Source organism: Caenorhabditis remanei, chromosome II, assembly GCF_010183535.1.
Source record: "Caenorhabditis remanei strain PX506 chromosome II, whole genome shotgun sequence".
Taxonomy (NCBI): Eukaryota; Metazoa; Nematoda; class Chromadorea; order Rhabditida; family Rhabditidae; genus Caenorhabditis; species Caenorhabditis remanei.
This window is the reverse complement of record NC_071329.1, coordinates 18,306,157-18,331,152: the sequence shown is the minus strand read 5'-3', so window position 1 is coordinate 18,331,152 and position 24,996 is coordinate 18,306,157. Positions and strand designations below refer to the sequence as shown.

At 39.2% G+C, this 24,996-nt stretch overlaps 1 protein-coding gene across 1 annotated transcript; it reads right to left on the bottom strand.

The window, feature by feature from the left end:
* Positions 1-490: 490 nt before the first annotated feature.
* On the bottom strand, positions 491-24,741 carry GCK72_007820 (uncharacterized protein; the record flags this gene model as incomplete). Its single annotated transcript, XM_053726470.1, has 17 exons — positions 491-697; positions 1,857-2,004; positions 2,049-2,161; positions 2,924-3,013; positions 3,068-3,166; positions 3,212-3,468; positions 4,998-5,349; positions 7,129-8,035; positions 9,683-10,381; positions 12,180-12,503; positions 13,986-14,389; positions 15,485-15,908; positions 16,852-16,979; positions 18,050-18,335; positions 19,835-20,105; positions 23,150-23,220; positions 24,482-24,741. The coding sequence occupies 17 exons, from the start codon at positions 24,739-24,741 to the stop codon at positions 491-493; spliced, it is 5,040 nt and encodes a 1,679-aa protein (XP_053590664.1).
* Between the last annotated feature and the right edge of the window lie 255 nt (positions 24,742-24,996).

Here is a 24,996-nt window from a genome sequence, read left to right as displayed (position 1 = left end):
AGAACTATACCACGGACAAGTGCGCTCTATTGCTAATCCGGTGATCCAGGTTATCAGTAGAGCGCACTTGCCACTTTGACGCGGAAGCTATGCCCAAATTTTCAATTTGGTGGCCTAGAAATCCAAAACTGGGAAAACTATACCATTGACAAGTGCGCTCTATTGCTAATCCGGTGATCCCCTACGCCAGATTATCAATAGAGCGCACTTGCCACTTGGACGCGGAAGCTATGCCCAAATTTTTTTTGCTCAGCGAATAATTTATTGATAAAATATAATTTAAATTTAAAAAAAAAAATAATAATAATACAGTAAGTAAGTGATTTTGAATCGGCAGCCAAACGGGAGGAAAGACACGTTCAGAGAATTGTAGCAAAAATTCAAAAAATTAATTTTTTAATTAAAAAAATGGAAAAATAAGTTAGGGGACTATAAATTAAATGGAATGTAACGGTCAAATTGAACTAAAAATCAATAGAAGGCGGGTAGATCAAAATCTTCTCAACTCGACGTCCGCAGATGACGTCGCGGCTCCAGAAGCCGTCGTCGGTTGTTCCCAAAGTGGTCGGACACCTGCAGATTTCCGGCGGTTTCCGTCGGTATTCGACGGGCTCTGCTGGTCTTGTTGGGCGGTGAAGAGGCGTTCGAGACGGCGCTGCGCGGGGCCTCGCATCGACGTCGCGTCCACTTCGTCTTCCTGGAAGAGAAAATTGGAATTGGTGGCCTAGGAATTACGAAAACTAGGCCATAGATTTCTAGGCCAACAAATTGACCGAGGACTAGCTTTCCAAGTTTTTGATTTCTAGCCCACCAAATTGCTAGGCCATGGTCATAGAAATCCCCCCGAAACCGTCTTTCGACAAGTGCGCTCTATTGCTAATCCGGTGATCCCTACACCAGATTATCAATAGAGCGCACTTGCCAATTTGATGCGGAAGCTATGCCCAAATTTTCGTTTTTTTTGTCGTTTTTGGACTGAAAATGGCCAATTTGGCGGCCTAGAAATTCCCCAGGTGGCCTAGAAATGCGAGAAAACTAGTTCCCGGTCATTTTGGGGGCCTAGGAATCCGAAATATGCGGAAAACTAGTCCCCGGTCAATTCGGTGGCCTAGAAACCCGAAAATGCGGAAAGCTAAGCCACGGCTCATTTGGTAGCCTAGAATTCCAAAAATGCGAAAATCTAGGTCATCATCAGATTCGTGGCCTAGATAACCAAAAATGCGGGAAACTAGGCAACGGTCATTTTGGCGGACTAGAAATCCAAAACTTTGAAAACTATGCCATTGACAAGTGCGCTCTATTGTTAATCCGGTGATCCCAACGCCAGATTATCAATAGAGCGCACTTGTCACCTGGACGCGGAAGCTATGCCCAAATTTTCAATTCGGTGGCCTAGGAACCTCAAAAATGCGGAAAACTAGTCCCCGTTCATTTTTGTGGCCTAGAACCTCAAAAAGGCGGATATCTAGGCCACGGTCAATTCGGTGGCCTAGAACCTCAAAAATGCGGGAAACTAAGCTATGGTCAATTTGGTGGCCTAGAAATCCAAAAAATGTGGGAAACTAGGCCATGGCAAATTTTGGTAGCCTAGAAATCCAAAAATGCGGATAACTAGGCCACGATCAATTTGGTGGCCTAGAATTCCAAAAATGCGGAAAATCAGGCCACGGTGGCCTAGAAATCCAAAACTGGGAAAACTATACCATTGACAAGTGCGCTCTATTGCTAATCCGGTGATCGCTACGCCAGATTATCAATAGAGCGCACTTGCCACTATTATGCGGAAGCTATGCCCAAAATTTTCATTTTTGTGGCCTAGAAACCCCTCAGATGGCCTCGAAATCCACAAAAAGTACCTTTCGATTATCCAACGTTCCAAATAACGAGTCCCTCCTGTGCTCCAACGCTCGAATCGTTCCCTTCCTCAACGTCAATCGTTTCGAATTGTCTCTGGCTGAAAATCCGGCCGGATCCGGTGCTTGTTCACTTGACAAGGCGAAAAATCTGGAAATTATCGATTGATTTTTCCAAATTTTTTTTTGATCTACCGCTTTTTGAACGCCGCGTCGAGCGTCTCCGTCTTTCGTTTCATCATCGATCGGCGCGACGATTCGAGATTTTGGACGACACGACGGCGAGAGATTCCGCGGTCTTCGGTTGGCTGAAATTAGAGATATTTGTCTGTCTGTGTGTCTGAAAATCCGGATGTCCGGATGTCTGCTAGTTAGAAGACTCCACTCTGACGATTTCGATCGTCCAGATGTCTGTCTGTGTGTCTGTGTGTCCGGATGTCCGACATGTCTGTTTGTACGGATGTCCGGATGTCCAGATGTCTGTCTGTGTGTCCGAAAATCCGGATGTCCGGATGTCTGCTAGTTAGAAGACTCCACTCTGGCGGGTTCCTATCGTTCAGATGTCTGTCGGTGTGTCTGGATGTCCAGATGTTCAGCACGTCTGTCTGTCTGTAGATCGGTTTGTCCAGATGTCTGTCTGTGTGTCCGAAAATCCGGTTGTCCGGATGTCCACACATCACGATGTCCGCCGAAAACCAATTTTCAAAAAAATTTCGAAACATTTTTTTTTCTCGAAAATTCTCAACTATTTAGCCGTTGTGGCCGGAGCCTGGGGAGTGGGCGGAGCTTAGAAACAGGGCGTGTCTTATGAAACAAGTTGTGATCTACATTTTTGTAGTTGACAACTTTTCGATAGCTCCGCCCACTTTTGAGCAACGCTCCGCCCACTTTTGAAGAGCCCCAGCTGCTACAGTACCCCATCTTTAAAGGCGCATATCTCAAAAGTGGGCGGAGCTATCAAAAAGTTGTCAACTACAAAAATGATCTACTAGGTGTGATCTACAAAATGATCACAAAAATTTTTGTCGGTCTGTCTGTCTTTACATCCAGATGTCCGTCTCAAAACTCACATTATCAATATTATGCGCATTCTCATCGATTCCTCGTATCGCCTGCAGCTCCCTCGCTATTTCCACAGCGTTCTGCGCCACTAACTCGTCCTGTAATTTGTTAATTGAGGGTAATTATGGTAATTGCCTAATTAGCCTAATTACCTCACTAAGCCTATCCATAGTCTTGCGGAAGCAGAATAGCTCCGTCGAAGCGATGATATGAGCCAGTGTGCCGAATCGATGGCATAACATTGCGAGGAACTGGAATTAATTAATCACTTAATTGCCCAATTAAGTCCTAATTACCTGAATAACCAGGATACTGACGAAAAAGATGAGAAAAACGAGACCGATGGGTTCCAACTGTAATCTCGTCATCACCCAAACTTCCTCCCTCTGATTATCGTCGTGACTCGCGTAGCACGGTCTTACGGTATGATTGTACTTGGGTCCCAACGGCCACTCGATATTCAGACAGTCTTTGTGAATCTGGAGCACCAGGACCGAGATGATGAACACGATGTTGATCATGAGGAAATAGACCGTGTGCGAGTTGCGGATTGCTGGAAAAATATGGAAAATTTTTCGAAAATTCGGTTTTCTGACGTTTAAGATCGGCTAAAAACGGCTTAGATCGGTGATTTCTAGTGTTTTTTGAGCATTTTCATATTAAAATCCGGGTTTCTGACGTTTTTTGGGTCTCGAAACTCGTTTTCTTGGATTTTTGAAAATTTGTGCATTTTGTTGTGAGATATGGTGCATATACAGTCGTCTAGAGTAGAATTTTAAGATTTTTGACTTATTTTGATCGATGTTGAACGATTTTAACGTTAAAATCGAGATTTCTGACGTTTTTTGAGTCTAGAAACTAGTTTTCTCGAATTTTTGAAATTTGTGCATTTTGTCGTCAGATTTGGTGCATCTACAGTATCCGGGAGTAGAATTTTAAGATTTTTGACTTATTTTGATCAATTTTGAACGATTTTAACGTTAAAATCGAGATTTCTGACGTTTTTTGAGTCTAGAAACTAGTTTTCTCGGATTTTTTGAAATTTGTGCATTTTGTCGTGAAACATGGTGCATCTACAGCTATTTGAAGAAAAATATCGCACTTTCAGACAATTTAAGCCATTTTCGAGCATTTTTCATATCAAAATCTTGCTTTGCGACGTTTTTTGGGTCTAGAAACTTGTTTTCTCGGATTTTTTGGAAATTTGTGCATTTTGTCGTCAGGTGTGGTGCATTTACAGTAATCTAGAGTGAACATTTGAGATTTTCCGTTTATTTTGATAGATTTTGACGATTTTGAAGAGAAAATCGGGTTTTCTGACGTTTTTTTGGGTCTAGAAACATGTTTTCTCGGAAATTTGAAAATATGTGCATTTTGTCGTAAGATATGGTGCATCTACAGTAACCTTAGTTAAAATTTTGGGATTTTAGTGGCTTTCTGACTTATTTGGGCCAATTTGACCACAAATTTACTGAAAACTAGCTTTAAAATCGCTAAAATTCCAAAATTCCACTCTCGGCTACTGTAGATGCACCATAACTGACGACAAAATTCACAATTTTTGAAAAATGCTTTCTTGAATCTAAAAAAACGTCACAAAACAAAATTTTGATAATAAAAATGCACAAAAATGGCCAAAATTGTTTGAAATTGCAAATTTTTGTCCTAGATTACTGTAGATGCACCATATCTCACGACAAAATGCAGAAATTTTCAAAAAATTCAGAAAACAGTTTTCTAAACCCAAAAAACGTTAGAAAATCAGAACTCTAGACTACTTTAAAAGCACCATATCTCACGACAAAATGCACTACTTTGGAAAAAACGGAAAAAAGCATGTTTCTAGACCCAAAAAACGTCAGAAAATCAGATTTTCACGTTAAAATTGTTTTAAATTGATCAAAAACAAAGAAATATTCTACAGTAACCCAAAAAGCCGTGACGGGATCTCAAAGGTAGCCGATCTCAGCCGATCTCAACCGATCTTAGCCGATCTTAAGACGATTTTCACCGGTCTTAGAGTATCTGAGACAGTGCGATAGGGCGCACTTTCTTAAAGCTCAAAATCCCAAAAAGACTCACCCAACAATCCGGCCTCCAACCGTTCCTTATTATTCTTCTCCATATCAATCGGCGCCAAATACTTCTCAATAACATCATTCCAAAACGACTCTTCCTCCGGTTCCAAGTACTCTCTCTCGGCTCGTTTCAACGCTTTATCCGCCAACCAAACCTCACTTTGCGCCTGCTTCCATTTCTGATTCTTCTTCGCCGCATGACTTTGATTCGACATCTCGAGAGCATCCTCGATCTCCGCTTGCTCATCTTCATCCGCTTCGGAGCATTTATCGATTTGAATGGTACCGCCCGTCGAGGAGAGGATCGATGCACGACGGTTGAGAGATGGGTGGTGTTTACGGTCGAGACGTTCAACCTGAAAAAGGAAAAATTGGAAAAAGATCGGTTGAGATCGGCTAAGATCGGCTACCTAACTTTAAGATCCCGTCAAGACTTCCTGGGTTACTGTAGAGTGCTTTATGTATCATGGTTGTGTAGATAAAATCTAGTGCTTCATTTTCATAGTTAACACTTTTTCGATAACACCGCCCACTTTTGAGATATGCGCCTTTAAACTCACTAGCTTCTCTGCCTCCCCTTCTCACAAGTAGTAGGCTATCTTTGAAGGCGCATATCTCGAAAATGGGCGGAGCTATCAAAAAGCTGCAAACTAGGAAAATGAAGGTTTAGCTATGGTCTACACAGTGATGTAGCATTTGTATATTTTTGGGTCTAAATTACATCATTTCAAAATGTGCAAAAATTTTCTTTCAAAAAAATTGTTGAAAATTTGGTCATTTGACATTTTTTACATTTCTGACCAGTTTGGGGGCAATTTTAACTTTGTTATTTGGATTTCTGACGTTGTTTATGCCTAGAAATGCGTTTTTCTCTGAATTTTGAAAAATTGTGCATTTTGTCGTGAGATATGGTGCATCTACAGTAGCATGTGGTGAAGTTGAGCGATTTTTGCATGTTTTGGCTAATTTTCAGTAAATTGAAGGTTAAACTGGTTCAAATAAGTCAGAAATTGTCTATAATCTCAAAGTTTTACTCTAGTCTACAGTAGATGCACCATGTTCTACGACAAATTGCACAATTTTTCAAAAAAACTTAGAAACCAAATTTCTAGACCCAAAGCAAAAGTTGGAAAACTTTATTTTCAGGTTAAAATTGTTTAAAATCTATCAAAATAAGTGGAAAATTTCAAAATTTCCCTCTAGACTATTGTAAATGCACCATATCTCACGACAAAATGCACAAACTTTCAAAAATTCCCCAAAAAATGTTTCTACACTCAAAAAAGCTTAGAAACCCGAACTACCACACTGAAAATGATCAAAATCCATTAAAACAAGCCAAAAATCTCAACTCTAGACTACTGTAGATGCACCATATCTGACGACAAAATGCACAATTTTTCAAAACCTCGTGAAAAACACATTTCTAGACCCAAAAAACGTCAGAAACCCGGATTTTCATATGAAAATGCTCAAAAAACACTAGAAACCACCGATCTCAACCGTTCTTAACCGATTTTAGACGATTTTAGACAATTTTAGGCTCATACATCGTCTGAGATCGGCTAGCATCACCACACTTTGAGATCCCGTTACGGCTTTCTAGGTTACTGTAGATTTTTTCATGTTACATGGTTGTGTAGATCACATCTAGACCTTCATTTTTGTAGTTGACAATTTTTTGATAGCTCCTCCCATTTTTGAGATATGCGCCTTTAAATATTGACTACTGCTGTTCGTGAGGTGAGTATGGTGCATCTACAGTAGTCTGGAGTGGAATATTGAGATTTTCAGCTTATAATTATTGATTTTAAAACGATTTTCATGTGAAAATCTAGTATTTTGACGTTTTTTGGGTCTAGAAACTTTTTTCTCAGTTTTTTTGAAAAGTTGTGCATTTTGTCGTGAGATATGGTGCAACTTTGCGCCTTACAATCTATCTTTAAAGGCGCATATCTCGAAAGTGGGCGGAGCTATCGAAAAGTTGTCAATTACAAAAATGAAGGTCTAGATGTGATCTACACAACCATGTAACATGAAAAATCTACAGTAACCTAGAAAGCCGTTACGGGATCTCAAAGTTAGCTAGCCGATTTCCACCGATCTCAACCGATCTCAACTCTCAAATAACTAACCTTTTTGAGCACATCATTGAGTTTATCATTAATCAACACCGCCATCGGATCCACACTTCCCCTTCCACAACACAACAATCTCGTACACCAATTGCCACTCCGCTGCATGGTACCACCGGCCTCCAGATTCCCCGCATTCTTTCCTCCTTTGCCAGTTTTATCCGTCGTGATTATCGGGTCTTCTCGCGTGCCCCATGATACCGTATGCATGTTGCATACACTATAAATCGGGAGCAACATATACATACAGGGAATAGCCAGGAAATAAATGGTGCCAGGAATGATGCAAGTGAATTCCAGAGGGTGAAGGATAGCGGCGGTCAAAAAGGATGTTGCCACAGCTACCGTAAACATAGAATGAGGACTGAGCAGTCCGTCTTTCTGAAGTTGCAACGATGTACCCACGATAACCGCTGTCATAAGCATCGCGAAGATTGCTCCAATAGTTTGAGCACAAATCAGTTGGTGCTCCGGTTTGCACACGAGGCATACCACTATAAAGATGATAACCGGGATAGAGACAATGACCAGTGATATCATGGTGTCGATAGTAAAAGAAATACTAATCGCTCCAATAATCATCACAAATATAGTCCCAGGTCCAAGAATCGAGGAGACCAGCATCACCAACTGATATATAATATACCAGATGCTTATAGACTCGTTGACTCGAACTACATTCCGATAGTCCTTTAGTAAATCCATTATATTGAAAATTGTTGATGGAATCCAGCGACGACGTTGATTGAAGAACTCGTTGAAGCCTTCTGGAGCGAATGTTTGGGCGTCTGACGCGGCACAGTACTCCACACGATATCCACGTTGGAGGAGGAGGGTACACAGCCAGCGGTCCTCTCCTTGATCGTATTGGATAAAGTGTTTTGGTTCTTCCGATGTCAACGCGTATCTGGAGAAAAAAAATTCAGAATTTTAGATCGGTTGAGATCGGCTTTGAGATACCGTCACGGCTTTCTGGGTTACTGTAGATTTTTTTAATGTTACATGGTTGCATACATCTAATCTAGACCTTCATTTTTGTAGTTGACAATTTTTCGATAGCTCCGCCCACTTTTGAGCTATGCGCCTTTAAACTCGGTAGCTTCTCTGCGCTTCCCCCTCTCACTAGTAGCTAGCTATCTTTAAAGGCGCATATCTCAAAAGTGGGCGGAGCTATCAAAAATTTTTCAACTAGGAAAATGAAGATCTAGGTTTGATCTACACAGTAATATAACATTTAAAAATATATTTTTGGTTCTAAGTAACAGTGTTTAAAAAATGTGAAACAAAATTTTTTCAACAATTTTTTGTTGTTGAAAATTTGTGCATTTTATCGTAAAATATGGTGCATCTACTTTAACTTAAAGTAGAATTTTGAGATTTCAAACAATTATTGGCATTTTAAAGCAGTTTTGACATTAAAATCTTATGTTATGACGTTTTTTAGTTCCAAAAGTGAAGGTTTTGAAAAATTGTGCATTTTGTCGTCAGATATGGTGCATCTGCAGTAGTCTAGAGTGGAATTTTGAGATTTTTGATTTGTTCTGAACGATTTGAAACGATTTTCATGTTAAAATCTGCTATTTTGACGTTTTTTGGGTCTAGAAACTTTTTTCTCAGTTTTTTTGAAAAATTGTGCATTTTATCGTGAGGTATGGTGCATCTACAGTCACCTGATATAAAATTTAGCGATTTTTGCGGATTTCTGACTTATTTGAGCCAATTTGGCCCTCAATTTAGTAAAAATTAACCAAAAAATACAAAAATCGCTATTTTTCATCATATGCTACTGTAGATGCACCATACCTCACGACAAAATGCACAATTTTTCAAAAAAACTGAGAAAAAAGTTTCTAGACCCAAAAAACGTCAAAATAGCAGATTTTAACATAAAAATCGTTTCAAATCGTTCAGAACAAATCAAAAATCTCAAAATTCCACTCTAGACTACTGCAGATGCACCATATCTGACGACAAAATGCACAATTTTTCAAAAATTCGAGGAAAACATGTTTCTATGCCCAAAAAACGTCGAAAAAGTAGGTTTCGGCATTAAAACTGTTTTTAAAACGCCCTAAATGTGCTAAAATTCTAAATTTTCACAATAGGTTACTGTAGATGCACCATAACTTACGATTACGATAAAATGCACAATTTTTCAAAATTATGAAAAAACATGTTACTAGACCCAAAAAACGTCAAAATACCAGATTTTCACATTGAAATCGTTCAAAAATATCAAAAAAAAAAACGCGGAAAATCTCAAAATCCCACCTTAGACTTCTTTAGGTGCCTACCTCACAAACAGTAGTCAATATTTAAAGACTCATATCTCAAAAGTGGGCGGAGCTATCAAAAAAGTGTCAACTATGAAAATGAAGGTCTAAATATGTTCTATACAGTCATGTTAAAATAAAATGTTTACAGTAACCCAGAAAGCAGTGAGGGGATCTCAAAGTTAGGTGGCCGATCTCAGCCGATCTCAACCGATCTTAGACGATTTCAAATCCCCGCCCCGCCCCGGTACAGTAATCCAAGCCCCCCCCCACAAACCAACCTCCTCGCCACATTATCATCCATCAGTGCATACGCCCTAAACAACGAAAAACACCCCGGCGAGCACATGACACATCCAATCATATGTTCCGTCGCTTTCTGCAGCCAATGGCCAATTGCATACTCGAATTTCTGATACCAAACCATCGCGCCGTCTCCTCTCGGATGAATCCGTCCACAAGCCGCGCCCAATCGCCGATTTTTTTTCATAAGATCCACTAATAGGTATACAGATTGCGGTGTGAAGTCCACATCTCCATCCAGCGTAAGAATAAAAGTGTTCTCCGATATAATTTCCTTCCTCGACGGGTCATCCACCTTCATCATTAGTCTATACCCTAACAGATAGTATAAATACATCACTTGACTCCATCTTTTCTTATTCCGGATCTTCTTATTATCCTTTAAATGAATAAATAACTTATTCTTGCCCGGCATGATATATGTCAGCTTTCCTCCATACGGTGTCTTCGTTTTCTTTGGTGGCTTCAACCTCATTTGAGTCTGGTGCACCGCCGACGCGGCTTGGTCGATGACGTCGACGATTTTCTTGACGAATTTGTTGATTTCTGGTTCGCCGTACTCGTTTTGTGTGAAGGCGTCGTCGAAAAAGATGTGCGCCTCGAATTCGTAGTAGTCAGGGTCGATGACTTTTAGGTATTTTTGAGCGTTTCGACGGGCGCATTGGTCTTCGTCCATTCTGGAAATTTATTATTAAAATTTAGATATTTAGAAAGTTGAAATTCTGAAAATTCTGAATCTGTTTTCAGATTTTAGATCGGTCAAAAATGGGCGGAGTTATAACGGTTTCAAAATGGGTGATCCGAATTCCAGGGGTTGCTGTACTAAAATCTTTGTAACTCCGCCCATTTTGAACCGATTCAAAATCTGAAAACAGGTTTGAAACTTGTATTTTTGAAAAGCTAAAATTCTGAAAATTCTGAATCTGTTTTCAGATTTTAGATCGGTCGAAAATGGGCGGAGTTATAACGGTTTCAAAATGGGTGATCCAAATTCCAGGGGTTGCTGTACTAAAATCCTTGTAACTCCGCCCATTTTGGACCAATTCAAAATCTGAAAACAGGTTTGAAATTTGTATTTTCTGAAAACTGAACTTCTGAAAATTCTGAATCTGTTTTCAGATTTCAGATCGGTGGGCGGAGTTACAACGATTTTAATGTGAGCTACCCAAATTTCAGCATTGACTCTCTTAGAATCCTTGTAACTCCGCCCATTTTTTACTTATTTAAAATTTGAAAACAGATTCAAAATCCTCATAACTTCGGCTTTTCAGCCATATAACATGAACATCCGGACACTCGCGACACACAGACAGACAACAGTACTCGAGACACCTAGTCAGCTGAACACTACAAATAGCCTGTGGTGTCTGTCTGTGTGTCCAGAGTGTCCGGATGTCTAGTATACTTAAATTTTATAAGAATCGGAAGCTGAAATTATAAAAATTTTGAATCTGTTTTTAGATTTCAAATCGGTCAAAAATGAAGGAAGTTACGGAAATTTCAGTTTTGGAAAAAAAAATTTCAAAAAAAAATTTTCGACCAAAATTTTTTTCTTACCTAATTTTTAGAGCATTTTAAGTCCGAAAATAGTTTTAATAAGTTTAAAATTTGAATGTTGTGATTAAATATTAATCAAATACATTTTGAAACTTTTAAGTAGGTTAAAAACAAGAAATAACTTCAACATTTTCAACAACAAAAAATGTGTGAAAAATTTTTAAAAACCAAAAATGAAACCCTCGTAACTTCCTTTATTCTCAATTTATCAAAAATCTGATAACAGATTTAGAATCCTCATAACTTCAGCTTTTCATTTATATAATATTTTCACCATCTGGAAATTCGGACACCCAGGACACACAGACAGACGCCGCACGCTATTTGAAGTGTTCTGTCGACTATCAGGATTACTGTTGTCTGTCTGTGTGTCGTGAGTGTCCGGATGTCCATGTTATATGGCTGAAAAGCTAAAATCATAAGAATTTTGAATCTGTTTCCAAATTTCAAATAAGTAAAAAATGGGCGGAGTTACAACAATTTTAAGTGAGTCGATGCTGAAATTCGGGTTGTTCAGACTACATATAACCGTTATAACTCCGCCCATTTTCGAGCAATTTAAAATCTGAGAACAGATTCAGAATCCTCACGTCTTCAGCTATCTAACCATACTAATATTCTTAATTCAAATTCAAAAAAAGTTATTTTCCGCTGGCATATCGCATTGTTCACTGTGCCTCCCTCACACTAGTGATATGCTATCTTTAAAGACGCATATCTCAAAAGTGGGCGGAGCTATCAAAAAAGTGTCAACTACAAAAATAAAGGTCTAAACTTGATCTATACAGCCATGTTAAAATAAAATTTTTACAGTAACCCAGTAAGCCGTGACGGGATCTCAAAGTGAGAGCTGATCTCAGCCGATGCCAACCGATTTCCGTCGGTTTTAAAACGTCTCGGTTTCAAAACGTCCCTCACCTGAACAACGACTTGAGCATACACGTCATCTCAACTCCCGTCTCATGCCACATCGTCGCACACGCATAAATCTTGGTGATCGCGTCCGCCGAGCTCGCACTATCCCGAATCAGTCCGTTCTCCATTTTCGAGCTGCTCGCCGAGCAAACACTCGGCGGCGTCGTCTTATTCTGAAGACCTGGTATTGTTTCGTAGGTCAGTGAGGAGTCCTCGGCGTCGAATTCCAAATCTTCCGCTTTGATTTTCGCTTTGTCGTCGCGGCGACGGTTGAATGCCAGCGATTGGTCGACGAACGCGCCGATGTAGTAGGGCAGGATGAAGAGTCTGAAAATGTTGGTTTTTGTGGGTTTTTTGAGGTTTTTATGTGAAAATATGGATTTCTGATGTTTTTTGGGTCCCGAAACATGTTTTTGAAAAATTGAGCATTTTGTCGGGAAAAATGGTGCATCGAGAGTAGATTAAAGTAAAAATTAGCCATTTTTGGCTTATTTCGATAGATTTTAAACGATTTTAACAGAAAAATCTGGTTTTCTCACGTTTTTTAGTTTTAGAAACATGTTTTGGGGGATTTTTGAAAATTTGTGCATTCCGTCGTCAGGAATGGTGCATCTACAGTATCCTAATATGGAAATTTAGGATTTTAGAGCATTTGGGACTGTTTTGCAACAGTTTTGATGTCGAAATTTACTTTTTTGACGTTTTTATGCCTAGAAATGCAATTTCTCGGTTTTTTTTTTCGCAATTTTTGAAAAATTGTGCATTTTTTCGTGAGTTATGGTGCATCTACAGTAGCCTAGAGTGGAGTTTCGGGATTTTTGCCTTTTTGTCTTTTTTTTTTAGTAAATTAAAAGTCAAATTGGCTCAAATAAATCAGAAATTAGCTGAAGTCTTAAAAATTTAAAGTAGGTTACTGTAGATGCGCCATATCTCACGACAAATTTTCGAAAAGCTCAAAAAACGTCAGAAAACCAGATTTCACGTTAAAAGCGTTCAAAATCTATCAAAATAAGCAGAAAATCTCAAAATTCTACTCTAGGTTACTGTAGATGCACCATTCCTCACGACAAAATGCACATATTTACAAAAAACTCCGAAAAAAAGTTTTCAGACTCAAAAAACGCCAGAAAACACGATTTTTACGTCAAAACCGTTTAAAATAAATTAAATTAAGCGGAAAGTCTCAAAATTCCAATCTAGGCTACTGTAGATGCATCATATCTTACGACAAAATGCACTAATTTTCAAAATTGCGGAAAGACATGTTTCTAGACCCAAAAAACGCCAGAAAACACGATTTTTACGTCAAAACCGTTTAAAATAAGTCAAATAAAGCGGAAAGTCTCAAAATTCCAATCTAGGCTACTGTAGATGCACCATATCTCACGACAAAATGCACATATTTACAAAAAACTCCGAAAAAAAGTTTTCAGACTCAAAAAACGTTAGAAAACTCGATTTTCACGTTAAAATTGTTTGAAATCAATCAAAATGAACCGAAAATTTGAAAATTCCACTCTAGACTATTGTAGATGCACCATAACTGACGACAAAAGGCACACATTTTCGAAATTTAGAGAAAAACACTTTTCTAGACTCTAAAAACGTCAAAATTCTGGATTCTGATGTAAAAAGCGGGCAAAATCAGTCAGGAATATGTTGAAACCCCCCAATTTTGTAAAGGGGTACTGTAGATGCACCATACCTCACGACAAAATGCACAAAATTGTAAAATTTTCAGAAAACATGTTTCTAGACCCAATAAACCTCAACAATCCAAATTTTACCATCAAAATTGCCCCAACTCACTTCTCACTCTTCGCCAATCGTTCATGTTTCGGATTCCACAAATGTATCGTAATCCAGAATTGCGATGCCAACCAGCACAACCAGATCCACGTCTGTGGTGTCAAAATGAAATCAGCAAATGTCAATGGAGCGCCGTTGCATTGCCAGAACAGTTCAACGGTGAGCACATTGGTCAGATGACATGGATCCTTGGCTCTCATTCGACAGTTCGTCGACATGAGGAGTACGGTAACTGGCACGGAGAGCGCCATTGGGAGGGCGAATCCCATTCGTTGCATCATTACTTTACACGCGAATTTCGAGCTGTGATAACAGACGAAAACGGCGCCGAACTGGAAGATGACAAGCCACAAAGCGTCATACGCCATTGTGAGTTGATTCCGTTCGACGTAGTTGGAGTAGATCTGGAAATTAATTTGGTTGAGATTGGCTAAAATCGGCTAACTTTGAGATCCCGTCAAGACTTTCTGGGTTAATGTAGACATTTATATGTTACATGGTTGTGTAGATCCAATCTAGACCTTCAATTTTATAGTTAACACTTTTTTGTTAGCTCCGCCCACTTTTGAGATATGCGCCTTTAAAGATAGCCGCCTCCTGACTAGTGAGGGGAGGCGCAGAGAAGCTAGCGTCTTTAAAGGCGCATATCTCGAAAGTGGGCGGAGCTGTCGAAAAATTGTCAACAAGGAAAATGTAGCAATAGGTTCACTCTACACAATGATATAGCATTTAAATAATTTTGGTTTCGAATTCGATTGAAAAAAAATGTGAAAAAAAATTTTCAAAACGTTTTTTTTTTTGAAAATTTGTGCATTTTCTCGTAAGATATGGTGCATCTACAGGAAGCTAAAGCAGATATTCAGCTTACTTTAATTGGTTTTAAACGCTTTTAACGTAAAAATCTGGTCTGCTGACGTTTTTTGAGTTTAGAGACATGTTTTCTCGGAATTTCAAAAAATTGTGCATTTTGTCGCCAGATATGGTGCATCTACAGTAACCTGATCTTATTTTTAGCAATATTAGCCAATTTCTGACTCATTTCTGTTAATCTGAACTTCAATTTACTGAAAATTAGTCTAAAAATTCAAAAATCGCTAAATTTCACCATACGCTACTGTAGATGCACCATATCTCACGACTAAATGCACAATTTTTCAAAAATCCAAAAAAACATGTTTCGGGACCCAAAAAATGTCAGAAAACCAGATTTTCACGTCAAAATTGTTCAAAACCAATCAAAATAAGCTGAAAATCTCAAAATTCTACTCTAGGTTACTGTAGATGCACCATATCTCCCGACTAAATGCACAAGTCTTCAAAAAACACGAATATCTCAAAAGTGGGCGGAGTTATCAAAAAGTTGTCAACTACAAAAATGAAGGTCTAGATATGGTCTACACAACCATGTAACAATAAAATGTTCTACAGTAACCAAGGAAGCAGTGACGGGATCTCAAAGTTAGCCGATCTCAACCGATCTCAACCGTCCTTCAACTTACATTATAACTCGAAAATTCCTCTTCTTCTGCGGGTGGCTCCTCCTCCTCTGCTCCCTCATCTACCGTAGCCCTCCTTAATCTCTTCATATACTCCCCTGCATCCACTTGCTCCGCGTCTTCCGCTTTCGGCTGCTTCTTCGGTGGTTTCGGTTTGCTCTGTGGTCCCGAATAGTAGCCGGCCTCCCGATTCGCTTGCTCGATCATCAAATTAATTCTCGTCTGGAATTTCTCGATTTGCGTTTGATTCATGTCGTGTCCGGCGACGGAAAGCAACTTCTCGCCGAATGGGTCTTTTTGGAGCATATCCTCGATTTTCATTCGACTCGAGACAAACAGAAAACAACAGACGACGTAGACACAGATTTTCCAGAGGGACACGAATGCGTAAGTTTTGGAGCGACGTTCTGAGAGGCGTTGGGCAAATCTGAAAAAGCATTTTTGGTATGGTTCGATAGCTGAAACCGTGAAGATTCTGAATCTGTTTTCAGATTTTGAATTGGTCAAAAATGGGCGGAGTTACAACGGTTATAGTGGGAGCGACCCAATGACAACTCTGAATCCTTGTAACTCCGCCCATTTCTGACCAATTTAAAATCTAAAAACGGATTCAAAATTCTTAAAACTCCAGCTTTCTAGTCATATAAATTTTTTTTGCATCAGGACATTCGGGCTCCGCGGAAACACAGACAGACAAGCATCCAGTCAGCAAAGCCCTACAAACACATTGTGATGTCTGTCTGTGTGTCTGGAGTGTCCGGATACCCAGGGAACTTTTATTTTATATGACTAGAAAGCTGAAATATTGTGGGTTCTAAATCTGTTTTGAGATTTTGAAAAAGTGGAAAATGGGCGGAGTTAAAGCGGTTTGAATTTAAAAGAAGCTAAAACTTTTTTGACAAAAATTGAAACTTTGGTATCTTCCTTCATTTTTGACCAATTTAAAATTTAAAAATAGATTTAGAATCCTCATAATTTGAACTTTTCAGTTATATAAAATTTTCCATGTTTAGACATCCGGACTCTTCAGACATACAGACAGACAAGCACCTAGTCAGCAAAGCCTTACAAACATCTTGCGCTGTCTGTCTGTGTGTCTCAGGTGTCCGGATGTCTAGCATACTAGAATTTTGTATGACTAGAAAGCTGAGACTCTGAGAATTCTGAATATGTTTTCAGATTTTGAAAAAGTGGAAAATGGGCGGAGTTACAACTATTTCAGTGTGGGAGACCCAAATTTCAGAGATCTCTCACACTAAAACTGTTATAACTCCCCTCATTTTTCACATCTTCAAAATCTGAAAACAGATTCAAAATTCTCAGAATTTCACCTTCCTATCTGTACTGCTAACAAAATGTTTTGGACTCACTTAGCCAGGGTCCTAACCGGTGGGAACACCGAGTCTCGATGCACAAAGTTTTGCCACCAAGCCAAAGAGATCAGTGTGAGGGAGACGGGAATGGCGATCGAGTGCTTTTGGAGGTTTGGCATGAACATCTGAAAAATAATTGGAGACGTTTTAAAACTATGAAAACTGGGGACGTTTCGAAACCGAGACACTTGGCAACCTCGATTGGTGGAAATCGGTTGAGATCGACTAAGATCGGTTACCTAACTTTGAGATCCCGTCACGGCTTTCTGGGTTACTGTAGAGTTTTTAATGTTATATAATTGTGTAGATCAAATCTAGACCTTCATTTTTGTAGTTGACCATTTTTCGATAGCTCCGCCCACTTTTGAGATATTCGTGTTTTTTGAAGACTTGTGCACTTAGTCATGAGATATGGTGCATCTACAGTAGCATATGGTGAAATTTAGCGATTTTTGAATTTTTAGGCTAATTTTCAGTAAATTGAAGTTCAGATTAACAGAAATGAGTCAGAAATTGGCTAAAATTGCTAAAAATAAGATCAGGTTACTGTAGATGCACCATATCTGACGAGAAAATGCACAATTTTTCGAAATTCCAAGGAAACGTGTTTCTAGACTCAAAAAACGTTAGAAAACCAGTTTTTCTTGTTAAAATTGTTAAAAATAAATCAAAATAAGCAACAAATCTCAAAATTCCACTCTACGTTACTGTAGATGCACCATATATCTTACGAGAAAATTCACAATTTTTCAAAAAAAAAATTTTTTGAAAATTTTTTTTCACATTTTTAAAAAATCTAATTCGAAACCAAAATTATTTAAATGCTATATCACTGTGTAGCGTAGACCTTGTGCTACATTTTCCTAGTTGACAACTTTTTGATAGCTCCGCCCACTTTTGAGATATGCGCCTTTAAAGATAGGCTGGGGTGTCGGAGGCGCGCACTCCCTTCCCAGCTTCCTATCTTTAAAGGCGCATATCTCAAAAGTGGGAGGAGCTATCAAAAAAGTGTCAACTACAAAAATGAAGCTCTAGATTAGATGTATTCAACCATGTTAAAATAAAATGTCTACAGTAACCCAGAAAGTCGTGACGGGATCTCAAAGTTAGGCGATCTCAACCGATCTCCACCGATCTTAACCAATCTCAGCCGATTCTTGATTGAAATTGTTAGTTTTTTGGGTTTTTGACCTACCGGATACGCCCAAAATCCACTGGACTGTGCAGCAATCGCCGCAATATCGATGATAACAAGAACCAACGAAAGTTTACTCGGTTTCCGACTGATCAACGACAGAATTGCGGGCACAAAGCACATTGCGTTGGTCAACTGGACCGCCGTGACTGCATCCAAGTCTGGAAATATTCGGAAGACGAGAATTCCGACGCCAATGCTGTGAAGGGTCTCGACGATGAGCACGAAGACGAACTGGATGAATGTTGGGCGTTTCACGTTGCGGAACATTGTTCGGTGCATTGATCTGCAAATTTTGTCTTTTTTTGGAGACTATGCAAAATTTTGGAGACATGTGGTATATGACTATAAAGCTTGAATTCAGAGGATTCTGAATCAGGTTTCAGATTTTAAATTGGTAAAAAATGGGCGGAGTTACAAGGATTCCAAATCGCTTTTGGGTCGCTCATACTAAAATTGGTGTAACTCCGCCCATTTTTATTTATTTTTAAATTTAAAAACGGATTCAAAAATCTCTGAATTTCAGCTTTCTAGTCATATACAATTTGCAGCGTCTGGACATCCGGACACACTGGACACACAGACAGACATCACAAGGTGTTTGGAGGGCTTTGCTGGCAAGATGTTTGTCTGTCTGTGTGTCCGGTGTGTCCGGATGTCCAGACGCTGCAAATTTTATATGACTAAAAAGCTGGAATTTTTAGAATTCTGAATCAGTTTTCAGATTTTGAATCGGTCGAAAATGAAGGAAGTTGCGAGAGTTTAAAAAATTCCAATTGAAAAAAAAATTCCAAAATTGAAATTTCTTTTGTAAATTGGCTTATTTTCGTTAAATTTTGAATCCGAAAACAGTTTTAAAATGTTTGAAATCAAAATGTTCAGATTTTCTAATTAATCAAATACATTTTAAAACTTTAAGCAGGTAAAAAACAGGCCAAAACTTCAAAATTTTCAACAAAAAAATTGTAAATTTTTTTGACTGAAATTGAAACTTCTGTAACTCCGCCCATTTTTTATCAATTTAAAATTTGAAAACATATTCAGAGGCCTCACGTCTTCTGCTATCTAATCATATAAATTTCAAATGTGCAAGACATCCGGACACCCCGGACACACAGACAGACATCACAAGGTATTTGGAGGGCTTTATTGACTAGATGCTTGTCTGTGTGTCTGAAGAGTCCGGATGTCTAAATGTAGAAAATTTTGTATGACTAGAAAGCTGGTTTTTTGAGGATTCTAAATTGATTTTTAGATTTTGAATCGGTCAAAAATGAAGGAAGTTGAAAGAGAAATTCAACAAAAAAAGTGAATTTTTTTGACTGAAATTGAAACTTCTGTAACTCCGCCCATTTTTGACCAATTTAAAATTCAAAAACAGATTCTGATTCCTCACGTCTTTTGCTATCTAATCATATAAATTTCAAATATGCAAGACATCCGGACACCCCGGACACACAGACAGACAAGCATCCAGTCAGCAAAGGCCTCCAAATACCTTGTGATGTCTGCCTGTGTGTCCGGTGTGTCCGAATGTCTAGCATACTTGAATTTTATACGACTAGAAAGCTTAAATTCTGAAAATTCTGAATCTGTTTTCAGATTTTAAATCGGTCAAAAATAGGCGGAGTTACAAGGATTCAGAGTTGTCATTGGGTCGCTCCCACTATAACCGCTGTAACTCCGCCCATTTCTGACCGATTCAAAATCTGAAAACAGATTCAAAATCCTTAAGACCTTAGCTATCGATTCATACTAAAAATAAAAATAAAAACTATTCCTCACCTCACAAAACACAACGCTTCCGGCGCGGACAGCGCCAACAGTGTCGCCCACACCCATTTGACGACATGGGCGTTTTTGAGTCGGACAGTGTTTTGATTGGCTTCTGAGATGACTTGATTACAGATTGTTATCGTTTGTCCACCCCATCCGATGGCCGACGTCATCAGAATGAACGTGGATTTCGCGATGACCGCCGAGCCGAGTGTCAGGAAGAAGAGCACGACGAATGTGGCCAGTTTTAGTACTTGCAGACTTGCGTCGTGCCAGAATCCTGCAAAAAATTTGAATTTTTACTAAAAAATCACATTTTTAGCCCAAATTGTTCATTTCCCTTCGATTTTCAGACGTTTATATGCGTGTCTGGCGCGCCTTAGGCGCGTTTTTGATTAGGTGTGTCTGTCTGTATGTCCGGATGTCCAAAAATCTCCAAACGTCAATATTTTTCAAAAAACCACGAAAAAATTCATTTCCCACTGATTTTCGGAATGTTTTCTGAGTGTCTGTCTGTCTGTCTGTGTGTCCGGATGTCCAGATGTCTGTCTGTGTGTCTGTATGTATGCCTGAGTGTCCGGATGTCCAGAATCCCCCAAAATCTTCAAAATCCTCAAAAAATCCAGTTCAATTCCCATTGATTTTCGATTTTCAGACGTTTCTCCGCGCCTGGCGCGCCTCAGACGCGTTTTCTCATTTTTTCAACAATTCAGTTCTGTCTGTCTGTGTGTCTGTGTGTCCGGATGTCTAGATGTCTGTCTGTCTGTCTGTCTGTACCTCCGGATGTCGTTTTTCTGATCCTGGCGCGCCTTAGACGCGTTTTTGGTAGTATCTCCCTGTCTGTCTGTATGTCCGGATGTCTGCATATCTGTCTGTCTGTCCGAATGTCCTGATATCCGACTTGTCTGGTGCACCTCAGGCGCGTTTTCAGTGTTTTGGGGTGCCTGGCGCGCCGTTGACGCGATTTTGCGGAGGAATGTCCCGATATCCACACACATTTGGGTGGACTTCCGTACATCCGGACACACAGACAGATTCTGGCTAAAACGCGCCAAAGGCGCGCCAGACAGTTGACTGAAAATTTATAGCTGATAAAGGTTGGTCATCCGGACGAACAGACAGATAGACAGCCGGACAGACTGAATTGATGAAAACGCGTCTTAGGCGCGCCAGACAAGTCATTCACGGATATCTGGACATTCGGACACACAGACAGACATCAAAATTGTGATTTTTTGCATAAAAACGCTCATTTTTCCTCGTTTTTCCTCAATTTTTTCTCAATTTTTTCTCAATGTTTTCGATTTTTTTCTCAATTAATTGTATCTGTGTGTCTGTTTGTCTATATGGGGTATGTCTTGGACATCCGGACGCACAGACAGACAGACAGACAGACAGACAGACATCAAAATTGTGATTTTTGGCATAAAAAACTCTCATTTTTCCTCATTTCTCCTCTTTTTTTCTCATTTTTTCGATTTTTTCTCAAATAATCGTATCTGTGTTTCTGTTTGTCCATCCAGAGGTCAGCATGGGACATTCGGACACACAGACAGACATCAAAATTGTGAATTTTACATGAAAACTCGAATTTTTCCTCAATTTTTCTGGATTTTCCTGGATTTTTCTCAATTTTTTCCTCAAATAATTGTATCTGTGTGTCTGTTTCTCACTGTGGGGTCTGCCTTGGACATCCGGACGCACAGACAAACAGACAGACATACAGACAGATGTCAAAATTGTGATTTTTGGCATAAAAACTCTCATTTTTCCTCATTTTTCCTCAATTTTTTCTCGTTTTTTCGTTCCAAATCCCTCGTAATTTCCAAAAATAGCCTCCTCCTCCTTCGTCTCCGTTTACTTCATTCGTGAGACAGCTCAATTAGGCCGTTCTCTTATTCTCTCTCGGAGCACGCGGCGGAGCATCTTCGCAGAGCAAATAGAGAGAGAGAGAAGATTTCGAAATTGTGTGTGTGAAAAGAATGGAGAGAGGGGCTATTTGACACTTTTATTTGCTAATGACCCCTAAAAGAACAAAAAAAAAACTGGGAGAGAGTGACCATCGCTAGGTGATACAAGTGGATTACACTTTGAGAGAGACAAAATGTAGAAAAATCACGTTTTTTGGGTGGAAAAAGTGCAAAAATTCGCAATTTTTTGTCTACAGACGTCTTTCTGTGTGTCCGGATGTCCAAACGCCCAGGATTTTAAACGAGAAAAAGCAAAAAATCACAGTTTTACATCTGTCTGTCTGTCTGTGCGTCCGGATGTCCAGATTCCCAATGCTGACCTCTCTGGATGGATAAACAGACACACAGATACAATTATTTGAGAAAAATCGAAAAAATTGAGAAAACATTGAGAAAAATCCAGAAAAATTGAGAAAAATGAGAGTTTTTATTCAAAAAAATCACAATTTTGATGTCTGTCTGTGTGTCCGAATGTCCAGAAATCCGTGAATGACTTGTCTGGCGCGCCTGAGACGCGTTTTCATTAATTCAGTCTGTACGTCCGGATGTCCAGCTATAAATTTTTAATCAACTGGCTGTCGCACCTTTGGCGCGTTTTCAGTCGAGTTTCTGCTCCTGATTTAGTTCAAATGTTGAGTTGCGTCAAAAAGTGGCTGGCGCGCCGTTGACGCGTTTTTGCTTACTGTCTGTCTGCGTATCTGTGTGTCCGGATGTCCTCCTGAATGTGTGTGGACATCTGGACATTTGGGCACACTGACAGACGAAAAAATGTGTTTTTTAATTCAAAAATTGCTTGTCTGTCTGTGTGTCCGGATGTCCGGATGCCCAAATTCTGGAAATTGTCTGTATGTGTGTCTGTCCACCACCAGTTGACTTTTTAGACATCCGGACTCTACAGACACACAGACAGACAGAGAATTAGGGGAAAACGCGCCTGAGGTACGCCAGACACGAGACACATCTGGACATTGACGCAGATAAACGTCCGAAAATCAATAGGAAATGCAACTTTTAGTGGATTTTTGAAATTTTGGATTTTGGGCATCCGGACACACAGACAAACCTGAGGTACGCCAGTCACTCAAAAAAATACTCCAAAACGCGCCCGAGGCGCGCCAGACATAAGATAGACAGACAGAAAAATCGGTTTCGAAGTTTTCCGGTTTCAAAACTTCCCAAATTTTTTGTTCTTGCAAAACCGGACGTTTCGAAACCGGTAAATGAATTTTTGTAAGTTTTTTGACAACAAAAAATGCAAAATTAGACAATTTTTTAGTTTCAAATGGTTCCAGTTTGGAATTTTCCGTTTTTTTTCATAATAATGACTATTTTTCCATTAAAAAATCCGACTCACCATGTCCAATTCGATCGGGTTTCGGGGGTAACAGTCGAAATATGTCCCATCCTTTGTTTTCGGTCACTGTTCTGCAAAATCACAATCGTTAATTAAATAATTAACATATAATTAATGCTATATATCCTATTTTACATTATTCATGGGTCTAAGGAAGCCAAAATGTTCAAAATTTCTGGTTTTTTTGGGTCTCAGTCCTTTTCATAGGATAAAAAGATGGATTTCACGTCAAAAAACTTATTATTAGAATCAGGAGGCAATCTTCAACTCAGAAAGTCCGAATTTGGATCAAAAACGTGAATCTCAGGGTGCTGAAATCGAGTTTGGAGTCAATATTGTTTAAATTTCAGATTTTTCTAACCCAGGACTTCGATATACCCTTTACAAACAAATTTTAAGTCGAAAAACGCAGATTTTTTCTTATTTTTTGATTTTTTTTTCAATTTTGGATAAAAAACGATTTAAAGTGGAAAGAAATAGTCTGAGAGGATGAAAAACCCTAAAAAAACGTATTCTAGATTGAAAAATGCAGAATTTTTCATGTCTTCTGATGAAAACAAGTTTGGAAGTCAGAAATGAGACATTTTTGAGTCCGAGGGCTTTTCAATAAGATAAAACATGTATGTTAACCTAAAAAAAACATATTTTGAGCCAGAAACCTCAGGATTTCCATTATTTAAGTGTGGACAACTTCCAGGTTCTAAAATTCACAATGTAGGCCATATCTACACAAATTTTCTGCAAAAACTTCAAAAAAATCTCTTTTTGTCAATCCCACAGTCTCAAAAAGTCTCAAACTCTTGTCTCGCCTTGAAACCGTGGAGCCATAAGTTTCAAAACGTCCGAAAACAGTTCTGAAATGCCTGAACAACTCCAATAATCTAAAATTTAGAATATGGGAATTTTGGGGTTCAAATAAACTAAAACATAGATTTTAGCTGTTAACCGACTGATTTTAAGTCAAAATACTCAACATTTTTCATATTTTCAACCCAAAACACCTCTCAGAGGTCTAAAATTTCAAAATTGGGAATCTTAACCTGTAAAAGGCGGATTTTAAATAAAAAAAACTTAGAATTTTTCACATTTTTAGTCTCTGAGACACCTATCTATTATAAATTGGCTTAAGATTGTCAATTCAAAATTAAAAGATGGTGACGTGAAAAAACCGTAAAGTGTTGAAAAAATTGAATTTAGCGGTCAGAAATAACGAACTCCAGATTCTTTGGGTCCCAGAACCTTTTTTATACCCTAAAAAGACAGATTTTAAGTAAAAAAAACTCAGCATTTTTCACATTTTCAGTCTCTGAGACACTCTATACCAAAACATACGAAAAGTTGGGGTCAAACTCGCGATTCGGGAGAATCGGCGGTGCTTTTGGTGGCTGCGGTGCGGACGACGGATCGAACGTCTTCTGGCGAATCTTCTCCTCCGGCACCTCTTCTGTAGCAGTACTTGAATAGTAGTACCCTTTGCCTTTAGCTTCAGAAGACGTGGAAGACGTCGGGGGAAGCTCCGCCCCCTCTGGACCGTCTATCGTCTCCATCCGACCAAGCGGTCGGTGATCCAATGTGTTCATCATATTCATCATATCATTATTATAATTAGGGGGGACTAATTAAAAATTCAATCGATAAAAATATAAATTCTAGGAGAAAAGTGAATGAGTGACCCTTCTCTCGAAGGGGGGGAGCGATGTATCTCGAAAAAGCACTTGAGAATTGGAGGGAGCTCTCGGGGTAGGAGCAACACAGTGTGCTTATGCAAGTATCTCTCTCTCCGTCGGGAAGCGGACGGTCGGCGGGCGCCTGTGTGTGCGGAATCGAGAATTTAGGCGGAAAAGCTG